Source organism: Glandiceps talaboti, chromosome 14 (assembly GCF_964340395.1).
Source record: "Glandiceps talaboti chromosome 14, keGlaTala1.1, whole genome shotgun sequence".
Classification (NCBI taxonomy): domain Eukaryota; kingdom Metazoa; phylum Hemichordata; class Enteropneusta; family Spengelidae; genus Glandiceps; species Glandiceps talaboti.
Window position 1 is genome coordinate 2,916,183 of NC_135562.1, and position 20,915 is coordinate 2,937,097.

Consider the following 20,915-nt stretch of genomic DNA (forward strand, 5'->3'; position numbering starts at 1 on the left):
TAAAGTGAACAATTATGACCTTGCAATTCGTAAAAATTACCTTACTCGTACGAAGACCGTGTCACCGTGTATCCTCCGGTATCAACCCATGCTATCAGAAGACCACGCGTTCCTTGTAAGCGCACCGCCGCATTCAGTTGTAAAACTTTGACTTGTCACATGACTTCAGTTTAACTAATAACTGGTGACGTCACTATGCGCATGTGCGTTACACGCAATATGGCGGAAAAGGTAAGAACGATATTTACTGTGGCTGGTACATATTTTCATTTTCTAGTTATGTAAAGAATGTTTCATTTAGACATGTTTTCGTACTAGAAGAAAATAGGTATGTAAATGATATTTGTGTAGTCACATGATCATAGCAGATTGAGTCTCACAGAAACTGACGATGACGATATGATCGCAATATCAGTGTCAGATTGGTGATGGGCGGGTTACGTACGTCGGAACTCAGGTTGAAATTGAATGGACAGCCAAGTTTCAGCCCTTGTTGAATTGCTTCCAGTCGGCTACATGTGACGTTTAAAAATTTTGGATCTCAAAACCAGGCCTGATCTCGTTTCTGGTGACCTTTTACTTCCGTTTTTTTCGAAATCTTGTATGGTGTTGAGCTCGCCCTTATATTTGAGTTGAAGATGACCCGCGACATCGCCATAAAACAGACAGTGACTCATCTGACTGGCAGAGTCATTGTTTTGTTAGGAGAAATAAAATACGTTAATTATTTTGAGTATTAAAGTGATTCATTCCTCTGTCACCAGAAATTATATGATTTGAAATAATATATCACAGCTTAATGATATATTTAGTATCTGATATGACTGACTTGTGATATTTGAAAAAAGAAACATAACAAATATATGAATACATTACTACCGAGACAGTGAGTCTTTGTACCTGAAATAGGATTTCACCTCATGGTCAAAATAGAACAAGAAAGCCACTCTATTCTCATGTAAGACAAGAGGGTCAGAAAAGAAAACGAAGGTCGACTTATTCTCATACAAGAGGGTCAAAATAGAACAAGAAGGTCGACATATTTTCAAGCATGCCTGTACATGTAGTTATGTACGTAGTCCTGCAGAAGGTGTATGGGACTTGATTTTGACTTTGGGAAAAAGGACAATGTCAGAATCAAGTCGTGACTTACTCCGTCTGCAAACTGGACTATTGTGTATGTAACAACAAGTGGTGTGTGGAATTCATGGTGTCAACCAAGACATTGATTAATTGATAAGTTTTGATGCCAAGTTTCAGTGGTAATATATTATTTCATATTTCAGGCAGTGGGACATAAATCTGATATAGAGATATAGAGAACAAAGTGATTTACAATACCACCACCACCATTCACTATAGAGAACAAAGTGATTTACAATACCACCACCACCATTCACTATAGAGAACAAAGTGATTTACAATACCACCATCATTCACTATAGAGAACAAAGTGATTTACAATACCACCATCATTCACTATAGAGAACAAAGTGATTTACAATACTACCACCACCATTCACTCTCAGAATTGCAGTGGGTTGAAGGTGGCGGGAGGGGGGAGGGGGTCTCTGGATGACTTATAACATTAACAGTGGTTCTTTCAACAGTTACAAAGTTAAAATTCAATATTGTCTATTGAAACCAGAAATTATTTGATAACACAAAACATTACCTTTTAACTCTTTGTAATGTAATTTTTATGTAAGGGAACATCTAGATAGTGTTTAGTCAATTTGGGACCTGCAGTGCACTATACACTTATTGCCTAGTGAAACTTAAGAGTTATTGCTCACTTATACGTGAGGAGAACTGAACCATACACCTGACAGGACTGTATACTATTACCAACATATTTATGCACTGTGATAATTTCTTTTCATAAAGGATTGTCTGTGGCTGAGTGGTTAAACCACTTGCCTCTTACCACTGCGGTCAGGGTTCGAACCCCATTCAGGGTTCGGTTAAATTTACCATGCTGTAAGTGAGAAGAGTGTCGTTCAGTTTGACTCTACCGAACAACGCAGGTTTCCCCCGGGTACTCCAGTTTCCTCCTGCATTAACACTGAACCCATGAGGGATGGCCCTCACTGGACTTCTTGGGAGACAAGTGTTTATATGCTTAAAGAACTATCCAGTATAATTAAAGATTATTATTATAAATGTATGACTTTAACAACTAACCCTACTTGTGCTTTGTTGATGTTGTTGTTTTTTTTGGTTGTTTTTTACAGATATTCTTGTATTAGATACAAAGTTGAATAAATCCACTTGTAAGAAAATACCATCACAACAAAGAAGACATCCCGTGTTTGTGAAATATTTGACCTGTAGAACTTTCTTAAATTATACCTCAAGACAGCGTGTAGCAGTAGACATATACAGACAAGATGTCGTACGGTAGAGGAGATTTTGGTGGCCTTAGTGGGGCAGGAGGCTACTCTACATATCAATCAGCTGATAGTAAGTGGATACTGTTATATAGTTAGATATTATTCACCAATATTTTTCTTCTTTCAGCCAAGGAAAATATGAATGACCTAAGGGGATCTTGTCAGTATGAGTTGCTAGACGAGTAGTGACAAACCCTTAGGTCATTAGTATTTTCTGACCGGATGAAGTACAGTATTGGGGAATAATATAATTATACCTCCTCAAGCAGAGTTCATGACAAATAATGGTGATTTGGAATGTTTTGACCCATATTTCAAGCACCACAAAACCAGTGATGTAGACACAGGTTGTTGTGATGTAGAACCACAGAACCAGTGATGTAGACACAGGTTGTTGTGATGTAGAACCACAGAACCAGTGATGTAGACACAGGTTGTTGTGATGTAGAACCACAGAACCAGTGATGTAGACACAGGTTGTTGTGATGTAGAACCACAGAACCAGTGATGTAGACACAGGTTGTTGTGATGTAGAACCACAGAACCAGTGATGTAGACACAGGTTGTTGTGATGTAGAACCACAGAACCAGTGATGTAGACACAGGTTGTTGTGATGCAGAACCACAAAACCAGTGATGTAGACACAGGTTGTTGTGATGTAGAACCACAGAACCAGTGATGTAGACACAGGTTGTTGTGATGTAGAACCAGGTTGTTGTGATGTAGAATGACCAGGGTATATAATCCATATTTTCTGTTCAAAGACAATAACTTGGCTTGTACATGGTGTAATTAGATATTATTCCCTATATTTTTCTTCATTTAGCCAAAGAAGATACAAATCACCTAAGGGGCCTTGTCACTATGAGTGGAAAGACTCGTAGTGAAATAAACCTTGGGTATTTGAGGCCTTGAGTATTTTCCACCACTGTTTTACAGTTTACCACTGCAGCTGAGTTCCTGCAGTGTTACAGTGAAATGACACTGTTTTGAGATCTAACACTGTAACCAAAATCCTATGTAGTGTTACAGTGAAATGAGACTGTTTTGAGATCTAACACTGTAACCAAAATCCTATGCAGTGTGGCAGTGAAATGATAACAGTGTACTGTGTTACAGTGGAACACAAAATAATTATCAAATTGTTTCTAACAGTCTGTGCTGTTTATGTAAATATTGCTTTAGTGTTGTTTGAATACTTAATCAAGATATTAACTCAGCTATTTACCAAATATTAGTGTTGATCTGTCTTTCCGGAAGTAGATACTTATAAACATTGCATTGTGTCATAATGCTGTCAGGTGTCACAGGTAATGACTATACAGCTATAAGGTTATCACTACAGTCATACCTCATGACTCACCTATGTAATCAGATAACCTTTGACCTTTACCCTATCAAATAGACTGTACTTTGATTGTGGGGTTTGTTGTGGTGTGGTGGTTAACTCCATTACCCAAATAGGGGTAGAAGGATAGATGTGTGGTGGTCATAGTCAGCAGATTGACAGTTTTTGACATTAAAGTTTAAGTTTTACACCCTTATATGCAGACTGTTTAAAGTCTGATTACGTTGTTTGTTGTAACAATTTGGTTTATTCCATTCTAGGAATAGGGGTAGAATTATTAATATAGTGTGGTCATAGTCACCTGACAGTTATTTCAAATTTTCAAATTTAGAAGTGATGTCATTTCACATTTTGATTTAACCATAAAACTTTGTGAATACAGAGTACATACAGTACAGTGTAGCACTTAGTGTAGTATACACAGTTTACAACAACCATGGACAAGAAGTACACAGGTGAACTTTTTATTGGTGTTTCATAGACAAAATTTTCGTGAAATGTTTTAACAAATTACTGATAATTCTGTTAAGTATTCTTTCCCCAACTTTAGAATATGTATATCGTGTACAAAGGTTACAGATTTTTATTGGTGTTTGATGGATAAAAATCTGTTTGTGAAATGTTTTAACAAATAACTGATAATTCCGTTATGGTATTGTTTCCCAGTTTTAGGAAGTCAAACAAGTTTCCAATGACAGGCCACAGGTAGTTTAGAAACAAATACAAGATATGTTCCACAGTAGTTGTAAAAGTATATACAGAATTGCATATATCATTATGACAGTGTAATAAATCTTTGATTTTATTTTCAGCAGGTGTTTAGCTAGAAGGAAGATAAATTACATACATTTTGAAATGAAATTCATACTTACACAGATGACTTCAGTTTTACTTGTAATGCCCTTTTCTTGGCAGTGTTGATAGTATTATTGCTTTCTCCATCGTAATGTTGTTATTGTTTTGTTTTGAAAGCAGGAAGGGATAGTTCCAGTGAGTTTACAAGATTATCTCAAGTGACCAGTAGTAACATTCAGAAGATAACACAAAATGGTAAGTTGGACAAGTTTTACAGTGAAATTAAGTAGAAATGTCTTTACAAACTAGCTCAGTGGTAATGCTAGACAGGTGGTGACATCTCACCAGTATGTATCAGTAACTGAAAAGGTTAATACCTGCACAAGCCCTACACTATGGGTGCTTTTAGAATGCAGCAAAAATTCCAATGCCAGGAGGCGTTGCAGTAACACGGAGCATCGCAGTAACATGTCAACAAATGGTTATGCAGTCGATGAGGGCCCACAGTACAAGGATGTAACCCCCACCCTCAACTAAAAGAATTAAGTTATTTATCGTACATTTGAAATTTAGATCTCATCCCCTTTCCCCTTTGAATTCATGATGTTGATATTGACATAATTCTGTTACTATTTACTTTCAGTGGGTACCATTCAGAGGAATGTTAATAAAATGGGTACGTCTGAAGACAACCATGATTTGAGAGAAAAATTGTAAGTATACAAATACTACCACGGAAAATGTACTATTGACAAATTAAGATAAACAGATAAACCAAACAAAAAACTATAATTTTGTGGTAGACTTCACAAGTAGGTGATAGTGGTGTCTTATTTGTGTGGGTATAATCGCTGAAAAATGCAAGTCAATAACAAGTTTCAATCACCCACTTCAAATGCAAAACAATAACATGTTTTAATCTCTGATTGAGATACAAGGCAATATAATGTTTTAATCTCTCATTGAGATACAAGGCAGTATAATGTTTTAATCTCTCATTGAGATACAAGGCAATATAATGTTTTAATCACCCATTTGAGTTTCAAGGCAATATAATGTTTTAATTACCCATTCCAGATACAAGGCAATATAATGTTTTAATTACCCATTTGAGTTTCAAGGCAATATAATGTTTTAATTACCCATTTGAGATTCAAGGCAATATAATGTTTTAATTACCCATTCCAGATACAAGGCAATATAATGTTTTAATTACCCATTCCAGATACAAGGCAATATAATGTTTTAATTACCCATTCCAGATACAAGGCAATATAATGTTTTAATTACCCATTCCAGATACAAGGCAATATAATGTTTTAATTGCCCATTCCAGATACAGGGCAATAACAAGTTTTACTCCCAATATTTCAGGCATGAGTTACAACATTACACCAATCAACTGGCTAAGGATACAAACAGATATCTTAAAGATTTACAGTCTCTACCACCAGCAGTGTCAGAATCTGACCAGGTAAGGAATATTTACCTCCTCCTCCTGCCCCCCCCCCCCCCACACACACACACAGACAGACACAGACACAAATTCTCTTGGACTTAAATCTACAACCCAAAGTTCATAGAGAAAGTAGTTTCTCTAGGATATATGAGTGAATTAATGATAGTGACAAATTGCAAGCTAACATTTAAACACATCTCGAAAGCCCCAATTGCTGTAACTGTTTGCTATGATTTTTTGTATTGTTTCCTCAATATATAAAACACACCAATACTTTTAGATAATATCTTACGATACTCTAAGTTAAAGGTAGGATATTAGCAAGTGGATGTTGTAACTGATTGTGATAAATATCTGTTTTGTTGTGTTTTTCAACAGAGGCAAAGGAAAATGCAGAAGGAAAGACTAACAAGTGAGTTCACATCAGTATTGAATAACTTCCAGGCAATTCAACGTAAAGCTGCAGAAAAGGAAAAAGAAGAATATGCCAGAGTTCGAGCAGCATCTGGTAGAGGTTCTGACCTTAGGGTAAGTAGTGTTTTCTTGAGTCTTAGGGTAAGTAGTGTTTTCTTGAGTCTTTAGGGTAAGTAGTGTTTTCTTGAGTCTTAGGGTAAGTAGTGTTTTCTTGAGTCTTAGGGTAAGTAGTGCTTTCTTGAGTCTTAGGGTAAGTAGTGTTTTCTTGAGTCTTAGGGTAAGTAGTGCTTTCTTGAGTCTTAGGGTAAGTAGTGTTTTCTTGAGTCTTAGGGTAAGTAGTGCTTTCTTGAGTCTTAGGGTAAGTAGTGTTTTCTTGAGTCTTAGGGTAAGTAGTGTTTTCTTGAGTCTTAGGGTAAGTAGTGTTTTCTTGAGTCTTAGGGTAAGTAGTGTTTTCTTGAGTCTTAGGGTAAGTAGTGTTTTCTTGAGTCTTAGGGTAAGTAGTGTTTTCTTGAGTCTTAGGGTAAGTAGTGTTTTCTTGAGTCTTAGGGTAAGTAGTGTTTTCTTGAGTCTTAGGGTAAGTAGTGTTTTCTTGAGTCTTAGGGTAAGTAGTGTTTTCTTGAGTCTTAGGGTAAGTAGTGTTTTCTTGAGTCTTAGGGTAGGTAGTGTTTTCTTGAGTCTTAGGGTAAGTAGTGTTTTCTTGAGTCTTAGGGTAAGTAGTGTTTTCTTGAGTCTTAGGGTAAGTAGTGTTTTCTTGAGTCTTAGGGTAAGTAGTGCTTTCTTGAGTCTTAGGGTAAGTAGTGCTTTCTTGAGTACACAGTCACTAGTAGTACAATCACTGACAAAACATACAATGTGAAATAAATGACTGTCAACTCCTCTCAAGGCTGTATGTTCCGTACATGATGTAGAGGACCTAACATATCACTCTTGCCATGTTTTACACCTTGCAAAATAAAGAAGTGCTGTTTTCCTATAATTACTATGGAATGACAACCAAAAGACAGACAGACAGACAGACAGAGCTGTGCATAGAGACGGACATAACAACAAACACCTCCACACATAATCACACACACACACACACACGTGCACACACACACACACACACACACACACACACACACACACACACACACACACACACACTGAGCTAAAATACACTATATATTGTTAGTAATCCACAGACATCTACATAATTCTCATCAAACATTATCAACTTTGTTTGTGTATTGTATGACTGAATCATAAAAGTTTCAATTTTATTTGTTAATGACCAGGGTCCATTTGATGACGATAGAGAAAGTCAACTTATATCACTAGAAAGGTAAGATTTCATATTATTTACATTTACTAGTAATTTAACAACAACAAAAACAACAATAACAACATATCTAGTGGTAATACAATAGCAGAAGCGATTCATAAATAGTATTATACTGCCACATGATAAAAAATACAGAAGTGAGTGAAACTAAGTAAACATGTATGACATTGATATGCAGTGTGTTAAAACAGTATTTGAATTAGTATCTCATTGAAATAACTAACAAATAAAACCATTTACATTCTTACTGTCAGTCAACCTGCTTCACTTATGTCAATGATAATTGAGTGATAGCGTAAGCAGGTGGACAGAGATTATTCATTAAAGATGGGTGATGGAGTGTGAGTCTTGAAGGGCCGTGTTTCAATCCTGGGTCATTGCATTAGTTGTATCATAACAGTGGAGCTGTTTAGGGTCAATTTTTCTTCTGAGCTATCATTTTCTATAGTTCTGCCTGAAAACATCTAAATTTTGACTTAGACTGTAAGATAAAGACATTTGTGCAGTGCTATCAGTCAGCACTCATCTTAGGTTAAGAAGTCTGATAGGGCTGAACAACACGATGTATCTTACAGTGGTTTAGAAGTCTGATAGGGCTGAACAACACGATGTATCTTACAGTGGTTTAGAAGTCTGATAGGGCTGAACAACACAACATATCTTACAGTGGTTGAGAAGTCTGATAGGACTGAACAACATGACATATCTTACAGTGGTTTAGAAGTCTGATAGGACTGAACAACATGACATATCTTACAGTGGTTGAGAAGTCTGATAGGACTGAACAACATGACATATCTTACAGTGGTTTAGAAGTCTGATAGGACTGAACAACATGACATATCTTACAGTGGTTGAAAAGTCTGATAGGACTGAACAACATGACATATCTTACAGTGGTTTAGAAGCCTGATAGGGCTGAACAACACGATGTATCTTACAGTGGTATAGAAGTCTGATAGGGCTGAACAAACACGATGTATCTTACAGTGGTTGAGAAGTCTGATAGGGCTAAACAACACGATGTATCTTACAGTGGTTGAGAAGTCTGATAGGGCTGAACAACACAATATATCTTACAGTGGTTTAGAAGCCTGATAGGGCTGAACAACACGATGTATCTTATAGTGTAATCCAAACTCTGCCTTGCACAGGACTTGCCAAAATTGAGTCATCATTACTGTACCATTGAAATGTGTTGGATTAATGTGAAAAGTGTCTATTTGATTACAGTCCAGGCAGTAGACCTGTACCATCACAAATGATGTTGGAGGAAGATGTTGATATGGAAGCTTTAAGGGAAAGAGAAACTGCTCTTAGGAAACTAGAGGTACTACTTATTAAATCTTTGTTGTAGTTCCTATTTATTTTGAGTGTTACATAGACAGCCAGTGAAATTGATAGTTTGGTCACAGAATGGTTTTATGATATACTTGTAGTATTTGAGTACAGTGTATGTCAAGCCAAGGAGATACTGTATAATGGGGGGGGGGGTTGTGAAAATTTTTGGGTTCATTTGTGAAAAAAAAATATAACCAAAATACTTTCTCCTGGGGTAAATTCTGCTCGTTCCTCAGGTTCATTGACCGTAACATACACAGCTTCCCATCATAACAAGGGGAATGCACCAATTTATTTTTCAGTTATCAAACCTATTATCTATTAACTTTGAAAATATTTATATTTTCAGTCTGATATCACAGATGTTAATCAAATATTCAAAGATTTGGCAACAATGGTACATGAGCAGGGAGAGATGGTTGGTAAGTGTGATGGCACCCTCAGTGTCCAAGAGTGTATTCCTTTTATCTGTGTAATGCTTAGTCTTGTAATTTCAAAATCAGCCATGTTGCTGCATTATTTCATGCATACAATATACCATGAAAACATAATGATTGGAATGATGAATATTTGTGTTACATTTTTATTTCTATAATATATACTATCTTTCCTCATCTTGGTAAAAATGCATCCAAGACTGACGATTGCCCACTCCTGTTAAGTTATAAATACAGCATCCCTAGGCCCTATAAGTTTACAGTAGAGAAAGGATGTTAAGTGTTGTAGCACTAGTTACATTTCAAATTCAATGTCATTGTGAGATTTATGAGCTGTCAAAGGGTAGACCACAAGTTTTGATTCAGTGAAAATTAAACCCACTTAAAAACAAATTCTCATATTGTATTTGTATACTAATTTAAACCTTTTCTCAAATCAAATTTATTCTTACAGATAGCATAGAAGCCAACGTGGAAAGTGCAGGAATACACGTAGAAGATGGAAATACACAGCTCAGACAAGCAAGAGATTACCAGGTAAGTTAGATAGTTAAAGTAAACTAAGAGATTACCAGGTGAGTTAGATAGTTATTCTACACTCAGAGATTACCAGGTGAGTTAGATAGTTATTCTACACTCAGAGATTACCAGGTGAGTTAGATAGTTATTCTACACTCAGAGATTACCAGGTGAGTTAGATAGTTATTCTGCACTCAGAGATTACCGGGTGAGTTAGATAGTTATTCTACACTCAGAGATTACCGGGTGAGTTTGGTGCCAAACAGGAATTTAAACAATTTGTAAAGGTAGCCTTTTTTCCAAAGTGAACCCTGACATCATAGAAATCAGCTGAATTCCTCATGGTGGTCATGTGATCATTGCAACACAGTTATTCATACATGCTTTCATGTGATCATTGGAACACAGTGATTCATACATGCTTTCATGTGATCATTGGAACACAGTGATTCATACATGCTGTCATGTAATCATTGGAACACAGCGATTCATACATGCTGCCTTGTGTTATTCAACAAACCAAAAGCGCCGGCCCTTCACTAAAATATTCTCATCAGACAACCACTGATTTTATGCTTATTACTGTTTTATTTAAAGAAAACTCTTCTTCTTTATCTTTTAGAAAAAAGCCAGAAGAAAAATGGTAATCTTCATCATAGTTCTGTTGGTAATTATTGCTATTGTGGCACTCATCATTTACCTCAGTGTAAAATAAACTGGCAGCCATATTCCCAGCATGCAGTTCTTCAGCTAGAGAGGTATCACCTTTGACCTTCGACCTGTAAACGACAAAATGGAGTCTTATGATGTATATTTGTATATAATTATTATCAGAAGCATGAACTGGATTAGTTTATAGTTTGCTTAGCATATCGAGGGGGGTGGGAGGGTGGGTAAAGGGGGGGGGGGTTGCATAATGGCTATGATTGAAATTTTGATGACACTTGCGTAAAGATTGGAAAGGGAGTATATAACTGTCAGTTTTAAGGAAAAAAAATTGATTGTGGTGTCTGAATATGAATCTTGATATGATTGTTTCAGTATTGGCAACATTTCAGAATATTCTATGGGTTACATTGATCAATAAATTTTATTTAACATGTTAAACATAGCTGGTATAAATTAAATGTGGCTTTTGTTAACACAAGTTGTCGGTCTCGGACCGAAGGACGGACGAATCGTAATTTCACACACTACTTGTGGTACTCTCTTACACAAACATTGATGGTAAAATAATGATGTACATCTGTGTACACACATCAAAGTACACAGTTTTGTCCAACTACAGAACCATGTAAAAGTAGACTTTAATAGCAGAGTGATAAAAAATGTAAAACAGTGAACTGAGATAAAACTGTCATAATTCAAATAGACAGATGATAAAAAAAACTATTTATATGTCAACTATTTTAAACTGTTGTGAGTATTTCCAGTTCAAATTGAGGTGGAATAGATTCCAGGACTTTGATGTAGGAAACTGAAAGAGAGAACTGTGTTACGAACTTTGTTACGCGACAATGAAAGCAACATTTTTAATTGTCCCCATGTGCAGAGACGATTATCATTGTTACTGAATGTATGGGGTGTTGTAATTTATAACTTTGAAAAGCAGAGACGATTATCATTGTTACTGAATGTATGGGGTGTTGTAATTTATAACTTTGACAACAAACAAATTTTACAGGATTTTCAGGACTAGTCTGTAAAGTGCTCTGTGACAGTGCCCTCACGCATCGGTCAACCCCTTTTAGATAGAGTATCGGGTGCTGATATTAGGGTAGACCAAAAAAATCAATATAATGGAATTTATTGTACAATCTTATGTGTACAGCTACATAAATATGTTTACTCACTTGTGATTTAGTATTTTATAAGGAGTACAAAGTACATGAAAGTCATTACATACAACAAAACAGTCTCAACAGTTGTTTAAGTTGCAGATAGTGTAGATTTAAACCTGATGTATGTATAAGGAGTAACTAGGTCTATGTATCTGTAAACATCAGTGGTAAAAACTAGAAACAATTGTTGTATTCCCAGATATTTGTAATCTGAAGTAGTTTCATTTTGAGGAAGACACTGATAATGGATCTATAAAGAGAAAGTAAAGGAAACGCATTTTAACATTTGCTTTGTATGAATAATGTAGAAATATATCTAACAAATATTTATAGTTGCTGTCCTTGAAATTTACGTGCAAAATAAAATGTATATTGCATGAACTGTTGCATCTCAAACACTGTGTTAACTGTTGTATGGTATATCAGGGTGTACAAACTAGAGCAATTAAGGCATCATAGTTTTGAATCAATTTACTCATTAAAAAATTGTTATATGAATTTTGAAATCATTTGGAAGTTTTATTCTTAATTGTTTTTTTTGTTAATGTAATCTGTGTACTTGAAAACAGTGCACTTACTTTCAGTTAAATACATTATAACTTTTTACTGCCCATTTTGTTGAATTTGATTTGATTTTACTATTATCTAGTAAAGTAGAGAGAAATGTCTTATTTCATGATTTGAAACGAGATAAACCAGGTAACAGTTACAAGGCTGCTTATTTCAGATTTGTAACTGTTACAACTAAAACATCAAGGGATCACCGAACGACCGTGCCTATCATTTTATGTTCCCCAAGAACAATTTAGATAGATAAGAAATAGGCTTCCCACAGACCACTCTATACAAATATCAACATCTGACCCCTACTGTTACACAGACACACACATCGTCCTTGGAACAAACAAGCTATTACATTACAGGCTCAGATTTTGAAACATGCAAGTGTATTGATTCAAAGTTACAAGTGATATGTGTGCGTACATACAGTGTCTGCTTGTCATCAAGAGTGTTGTGTTGTTGATATTTGTAATGAGTGGTCTGTGGGAAGTCTGTTTCTTGTCTAACTAAATTGTTCTTGGGGAACATTATGTGTGTATGAAATGCACAGTCGTTTGGCAATCCCTACATGTTTTAGTTGTATCTGGATCATCTGAGTGTTGACGTCATGATACCATTTTTCTGTCACGGTATGATATGATATGATATGATAAAAGGACATAATTCCATACAATAAAAGTCATAATCAGAGCACTGTGTATTTGTACAGGGACTGCTTTGACTGCATTGAATGGATCACATGGCAGTCAGGTGATTCCTGTGTAATGTCACATGATGTACTGCATTGTATGGTGTCAAATGACAGGTATCTACATTGTGTTATGTGATTGTACTGGTGTCACATAATCAGATGCCTACATTGGTACCATATAACAGTCAGGTGGCTTCATTGCATGTCATGTGACAGTCATGTGATTATGTATGGTGTCACATGACATTCAGATGACTACTTTGGTGCCACATTGCATGTCACATGACAGTCGTGTGTAGTGTCACATGACAACATGACCACTGGTGTGGCATAACAGATGGCTACAGTGTGCGATGTCATGTGATAGTCAGGTTATTGATGTGTGCACATGACGATAAGATAATCACCTGTGTTACATAATTCAGATGGTCATGTGACAGTCAAATGACTACTATGTGGAGTCACATGATAGACAGATTTGTCTTAGTTTGCACTCCACATTTTGTTGTTGCTTATATTGACAGCAATGTGAAGTATCCATAATATTGAATCTTTCTGTCTACATGGCAGCATGTAGTACATAGAAGGAAGTTGTATCATTTTCACACTGACCAAATTTACAAGTTTGGCCAAATTCTAGGATTCAAACAAAGGAGCAAACCTCCTACTTTTGTAAATGGAACTGTGCAACAATAGGGAACTTGCAATCCAGACTGAGAATGCTCAGACGCAAAGGACTATGGGATTATCTGTGGTTATTGTAATACCTAATCTGGAGCTACCAATAAAAAAAACCTCCCACAATTGTCAGGGTAACTATGAATTGATCGTTCATGGTTGCAAACAATGTAACAGAATTGTTTACAATTCCAATTCAGTAGTATGTATTATCACATTTCCAATGATGCAACATTCAACATGGCGGGTTTGCAAGTTCCTTATTGATAATGTTATGCTTGAAATATATATATCAAACACCACACATTCAACCAGTCACAAGTGTTGAATTTCAGAGAAAACAAAACTAGAAGATGAAAAAGTTCTTTTTATTTTTGAAACAATATTTCTAATATGAGATTCCAGTACATGATATCAAACTAGAACAGCAGATATAGTTTCATAGAAATATATTATTGTCAGTGCCAAAGTATTGGTTTCTATCCAGTGAATTTTTTTTTATTAGCTATCATCAAAACTAATCACTTTTCCCCAAATATGTACATGCAAGTGATGTTTTCCTAAGGGAATATTATTGACTTTGCCAATGTGTATTCAGTTTTACTGACATTGCACTTGTAATTTCTCCAGTATGTTGAAATATCTTGGGGGCGAAAGCACAACGTCACATAAGCTCAATAAACGAGAGTTTGTTTCATCCAAAAGCCCCTCCCCTAAATGAAGCTTCACAAGTGTGACATTGACAAGTTTATATACCATGGTGAAAATTGTAGCAGTCTACCACTGTGATCAATACAATGCAAAAACATGGTAAACACATTAAAATGCGAAGTGGAAACCTAGCGCTGTATATCATATTTGTTTAGTCTTAGTAGTGAATACAACCATTGAAGGTGTGAACGTTTCCATAATTTGGTTAGACGTACAAAATGTTCAAAAAGTTCAGCAATCACATCGACACCAAACCCCTTTCCCTGAAATGAATGAAGTTCATTTCTTAGGCTTGTGTGACGTCATGTGATCATCCCAAAGAATGTAATTTTGAGTAATTCTGCTAGAATTAAAAGATTTTTTCATTAAGCAAATTCTCTTTCTTTTCTTTTCTTTTTTTATGTCTTAGTTAAAACATTGCACCACTTTGTATCCAACACAGGATGTGTTTCCATGGAGATATTTTATGTTAAGAGATTATAATTATAGCTAGTTAAAAGAATCTAATTTTGGTGATACATGTGATGTCTTGAGTAATGTAAATGGTGTCTACAAGACTGGGGGGGGGGGGGATGCTACAGTTTCAATCCAGGTTTTGGTTTACTAAGAAAGCCACAAACTAAAACTGTTGTTGCAACACTTTGAGGTGTTATTGAATGAACATTGACACACTATCTTGATTATAGGGTGATTATATATGCACAGCAGAGGCATTGCTATCATCCACTTTCAACCAACTACTAGAACAATAATAGTTTTAGTTTGTGTCTAACTTAGTAAGCTGGTATTTCGATTGCTGCTGCAGTAAGTGGTAATCACGTGGGCTGAAATCATAGACAATGATTGTCTGTAGGAGAGGGGTACAAGGTAGAAATTGTCTGAGATTGGGGAATGGGGGAGGGAGATGGCCATTAATTGTGTAGAGGGAGGTAGAAGTTAGTAACTGTTTCATGGCCATGGAGGGGGGGGGGGGGGGGTTTGACCAGTAATTGTCTAGGAGGAACGTAGATGTTAGAAGCTGTATTATTGCACAAAGATGAATAATGTTAGCAGTAAAGCACTTATTCCATTTACCCACTTCACAGCCATACAGTTGATATGTGCCAGGAAAATTGGGAATGGATAACTTTCCAAAGTACACACTTGGCTGAAAAGCTGCCTAAAAATAGCGCCACCTAGTGGTCATATCCTACAATCCTTTGTCTTTCTGAATGTTACCTACACAGAGCATTAGGTACCACTGAACCCAACCAAGACCATGTACAATACTATCATGGCTATCTAGTGTATATATAGATTATACATACATAATGCCTACTTGTCAAAATATTCAAATATTGCTAAAGCTAATGCCATATTTAGGGTTAGTTTTTAAGCTGGAATTTCAAATGAAATATGGTGATGTCATTTTGTTATATTTCTTTCGAATATGTATAAGATATTTAGTGAAGTGGACACTGTCATTGCAAGTTGTTAAATATGTGGCAGTCGTAATCAATAAATTTATAATCTGACTTTGTTTTGTATATTTGGTTATTGTAATGTGTGGACTTACGCAATACTAGTAACTCTTGGTATTTTACCCCTTTCAACTATTATAGGCCAAATATGTCAGTATTACTGGTATTTTATTATATTCTGAAATATATCTCGGTTCACAAGTGTCTGTGGGTGAGGGGTGTTATACATGTGTGAGGCCTAGAGGGTGGTGGTCATGAATGTGTGAGGGGCTGGGGGTGCCATACATGTGTGAAGCGTGGATGTAATACATGTGTGTGTGTGTGTGTGTGTGATATAGAAATGACCATTTGTCTGTTAGAAGTACAATCACACATATAAAATATTCAGTCACCTTGTAATTTATTTCCTTACTTTTACATCGTGTTTTTATTTTGATGAGGAGAGCGATCTGGAGGATATTTAACAAAAGTATAATGTCCTCACACCATAAAAATTAATGTGCATGTCACCCCTATATAGTAGAGTAGAGTAGAGTATACAAAATGAATAAGGTGCTTGACAATACACTATTATGTTGTTGGTAGTTTTCATAAATAAGTGTTTGTCAAAGTGCAATGACCCATGAAATCATGACAAGAGTTGCTTCCTTTACTACCTGCCGTGTCATTCATATAACAAATTAAAGCATTGATTAAATTCTAATTCTAAGACCCAGTTTTCAGACTCCACGTCAGAGTATATTTTTGATGACGTCTGCCTACCCCCAAGGTCTTCATAAAGTCCAATGTTGAATCTCCAAATTTCACATTTATAGTGCTACCAGTATCTTATTAGACTGGAATTGGTCCATTCACACTAGGTTTCATATTTGTTCAAAATCATTGTAAATATGGAGATACATATTGGTAATTGACATGATATTTTAGCATGTCAGGGTGGGATTTTAATTGTGAACATCATGCACTACATACTCACCTATAAAGTCATGTATTTCAATAATTATTTGGAAAAAAAATGATTTTCAGGTGAAAAAAAGTCACAAACTGACTAATGCCTATGTAGTATCATGATCCATTAGGATTATCCGGTTATTCTTATAATAATAATAATCTTTACTTAAACTGGATAGTTCTTTAAATTTATAAACACTTATAATATCCCAAGAAGTCCAGTGAGGCCAGGGCTGTCCCTCATGGGTTCAGTGTTAATGCAGGAGGAAACCGGAGTATTGAATACCCGGGAAAACCTACGTTGTTCATTAGAGTCAAACTGAATGACACTCTTCTTACTTATAGCATAGTAAATTTTAATCAAAAGGTATCAAAATAACAATACAGAGGATATATTTATATTCTCTGTACATTTTTACGTGTTAACATATAATATTTATAATGAGAGATATTGTTTGTAAGTATTTTTGCATGCCTTCCATTTATTCCCACTGTCTGTGTTGTGTGCCATTTACAATAGGTATTATGATCGTGTGGCAATAATTATGTTCCTCTTTGACATGTGTGTGTGTGTTAGTAGATATATAATATTAACAATCAGAGGTCTTGTCTACAGAAATTTTTGTATGAATATTTCCATTTTGTGTTCATTTTATAAATCGAAAAAAATATAGTATTGTATATGGTAGGGTATAGTATAGTGTAGTGTAGTGTAGTGTAGTGTCACTGAGTGTAGTGTAGGGTAATAGAATAATAGACTACACAACACTACACAACACTACACTACACTACACTACACTACACTACTAGTCTACATGTGTAATATACTATACTATGCTATTACTATACTCTGCCATAAATTAGACAATACTTAAATATACTATATTTTGTCGATTTTTAAAATGTACACAAAATGGAAATATTCCTACTAAAATAACTAGACAATACCTGAGTATATTACAGTACAGTACAGTACAGTACAGTAGATATTTTATTTGACACAGAGTATATACATACTGGGTAATCTAGGGTCAAAAAACAACACAGGATAAAATAAACACAAAGTATAACCATGAATATTATAATTAACCTAAAAAATTAATTAGTGATATTGGGTATAGGTATTTTATGCATGATTTCCACTCATTTCCTGTCAGCTATTAGCTATTATTTAGCATTACAACATGCAACCTGTAATCTGCATACACATGTAACACAGACATCAATACAAAGTTACTATTTGCTGTGCTCTTTGAAGTAGAGGTTCATTATGCACTGCAGCCGTTGTTATGTACTGGGCCTTTTACCTACTTTGCTTAAAGACGTCACATAACACACCAACCATGGCAACAGATTGTTCCATATCAAAGCAGTTATTGATCAATATTATTGAGCGGTAATACTGAAAGATTTTTATGTATATGTTTCGTCATATTTCAATCAGCTAGATGGTTTCTATGGTGATATGCAAGTCTCTTTGTTGAGATTACAAGTCTGTTGGACGCTGTTGTCTGCACAGCTCTCTGTGATTGTTGAATTCTTTATTGTGACGTGAGTGTAAATGTAATGAACTATAGAGGTTTCTGAAATTAGGTCATCCGAGGTTCAGCTCCAGTTACAATTGAAACATGGGTGTAAATTTTAAAAACAGTTGGCATGCAGAGCTATAGAAAAATTTGTAATCAATGAAACTATTATCATAGTAGTAAGTAATAAGAGTTGTTTATTCTAGTGACATGTGAATGTACTGTTACAAATTGACAATAAAAAGAACAGAGAGTTAATACATCACCCAGCCCATCAGGATTATTTTTCGCCTTGAAATTGAATAACTATAGACTAAAGAAATACAAAAATGGAAAGAGCACAATCATAACAAAGTAAAGAAAAGTAACAGAGATTTATATGTAATATATTCCTTCAAAGATTATGCTAATGTGGAAACCTGGGATTGAATCCTTGGTCTTTAAGTGTCTGTAAAGATTAAGAAGCCTTAGATTTTAATTTACCTACTTTCAAAAATAGTAATAATTTAAAACTTACTAGGTCAAATATCAATTTAGTGATTTATTGAATTATTAATTCAGTGAAGTTTTATTCAATTTTTAAAAAAATCAATATATTGGCATAGTTGCTATGGTTGCAAAACTCCCTATGACATTATTGATAATTTACTGACATGACAAATGTTAAAAATATAATTGTTTTTATCAATGATTTATATTCAAGTGCTTGCTATCTGAACATTTTCAATTTACACTGTTAACTCAAAATTGATTGTCCAAATGGGAATTTTTCCATTTACTGAATGAAATACAAGAATAGCCTATAGGCCTAACAAGTAATTCTAAGACATCAGGTTTTTCTGCATTGTCTACAAACAGTGGTGTATTGGCTTCTGGGTCATGGGTCATCGTGGCACTGTCTATATAAACAACCCCTTAGGTGATATTGTAGCAGCTGAAATGGGATTGTAGGTTGTAATACATAAATAACAAATGAGTCCACAAGACTTACTTTGTTGCAGAGGGAGTAAAAAGTATGGCCTCAAGTCTTTTTGTTTTGACAATGCTTGAGTGTATGGAATGGCAGAAATGTTGAAGGACATGCACTCATTGGGAGTATGGAAATGTACATACCAGTGTATCAACAACTTAGCAATATGTAGGGGTGTTAAGTTTGTGTTTGTATTTCAATGTTTGTGTATTATGAAATGTTAGTCTGGCTTAGGCCAAAAAAAAAAATATCTGGTTCTGGTCAGGGTAAACTTTCTAAAGTGGTGCGACGACGCAAATTTTTTTTTTCCTAATTTTTTTTTTTTTTTACAAATAAATAAATACACATTTTTTTGACGCTACATACTCTGTTCTATCATATTTATCACTTGAAAAACTTCCTTTTTGTTCGAAGCAGTTTAGGCTTTGTATTTAAGCAGTCTTGGCATGTAGGGTAGATTTCAGCTGCTTGTTCTCCTGATATCAGGAATAAATAAGGAACGGGAAAGCAAAAATTATCGAAAAAAAAGGATCGACGCGAGGGTATTCAGGGCACGCACGTGCTGACCAGAACCAGATATTTTTTTTTTTTTGGCCTTATATATTGCATGTATCTATGACTCCACAGTTATTTTCTTCACTACTTATTTAGATGATATAGACAGGCTAGCAAGTACTACAGTGTGTGTGTGTGTGTGTGTGTGTGTGTGTGTGTGTGTGTGTGTGTATGTGTGTGTCTGTCTGTCTGTCTGTGTATGTGTATGTGTCTGTGTTTGCGTATGTATGTATGTATGTATGTATGTATGTATGCATGTATATGTGTGATGTGTTTGTGTTTGAGATATCTGTCTCAGTCCAAGTGTGTTTGTCTGTATGATCATTTAATTAATTCCCTGGCATAATTTGTTAATTTGTTGGCTATATTGTTGTCTCCATGTCAACAAGTGAATTGTCACAAGTTTCATATCACAAATTGGTTATTTTTCAAATCTATATATAGACATCTTGCTTTATAAATACAACAATGTTAAAAATTGATAAAATTAAATTAAACATTTTTTTTATTTGTCCTACCCCATTCACGAAAATAACTACCCGGTATATAAATAAAAAGATATACATTGCAGCAACATGACAGCAGTAACCAGCATGAAAAAAATTTAAAAACTTTGAAAGGTAATTTTTTTTAAATGATTATATTTTAATCCTGGGCCATCCATAATAATGTTATCTTACCTATGGAGTCATAAAAAGGCTCATAAGATTAAAAAGGGATCATTATTTGGTTCTCAACTAACCTTCACTATATACCTAAAGGCTAAAACTTAATCCTAAATGTAAAGGGGACCTTTAACACCAATGGTATTTCACATTCTCATGACAGGTAGGTGTGGTCTGGTACATACTAGGAGTACTTAGCTATTATTCTAGTATTACTCTATTATACTAGAGACTTTATGTCAACACTGACTCAGCACACTTTATAGTATATTGAA

The 20,915-nt window shown here is 35.1% G+C and overlaps 1 protein-coding gene across 3 annotated transcripts; it reads left to right on the forward strand.

Annotated features, from left to right (window-relative positions):
• Window positions 1-182: 182 nt before the first annotated feature.
• On the forward strand, window positions 183-15,401 carry LOC144445612 (syntaxin-7-like). 3 transcript variants are annotated; one of them, XM_078135223.1, is made up of 11 exons: window positions 183-231; window positions 2,235-2,463; window positions 4,715-4,792; window positions 5,181-5,250; window positions 5,912-6,011; window positions 6,375-6,524; window positions 7,688-7,734; window positions 8,968-9,064; window positions 9,425-9,497; window positions 9,967-10,049; window positions 10,654-15,401. In XM_078135223.1, the coding sequence occupies exons 2-11, from the start codon at window positions 2,391-2,393 to the stop codon at window positions 10,744-10,746; spliced, it is 864 nt and encodes a 287-aa protein (XP_077991349.1). In that variant the 5' UTR covers window positions 183-231; window positions 2,235-2,390; the 3' UTR covers window positions 10,747-15,401. The 3 variants fall into 3 exon arrangements, with proteins under 3 accessions (XP_077991349.1, XP_077991350.1, XP_077991351.1); XM_078135224.1 differs by having other exon boundaries at window positions 4,718-4,792; XM_078135225.1 differs by lacking the exons at window positions 183-231; window positions 2,235-2,463 and adding an exon at window positions 4,164-4,197 and having other exon boundaries at window positions 4,718-4,792.
• Window positions 15,402-20,915: the final 5,514 nt, after the last annotated feature.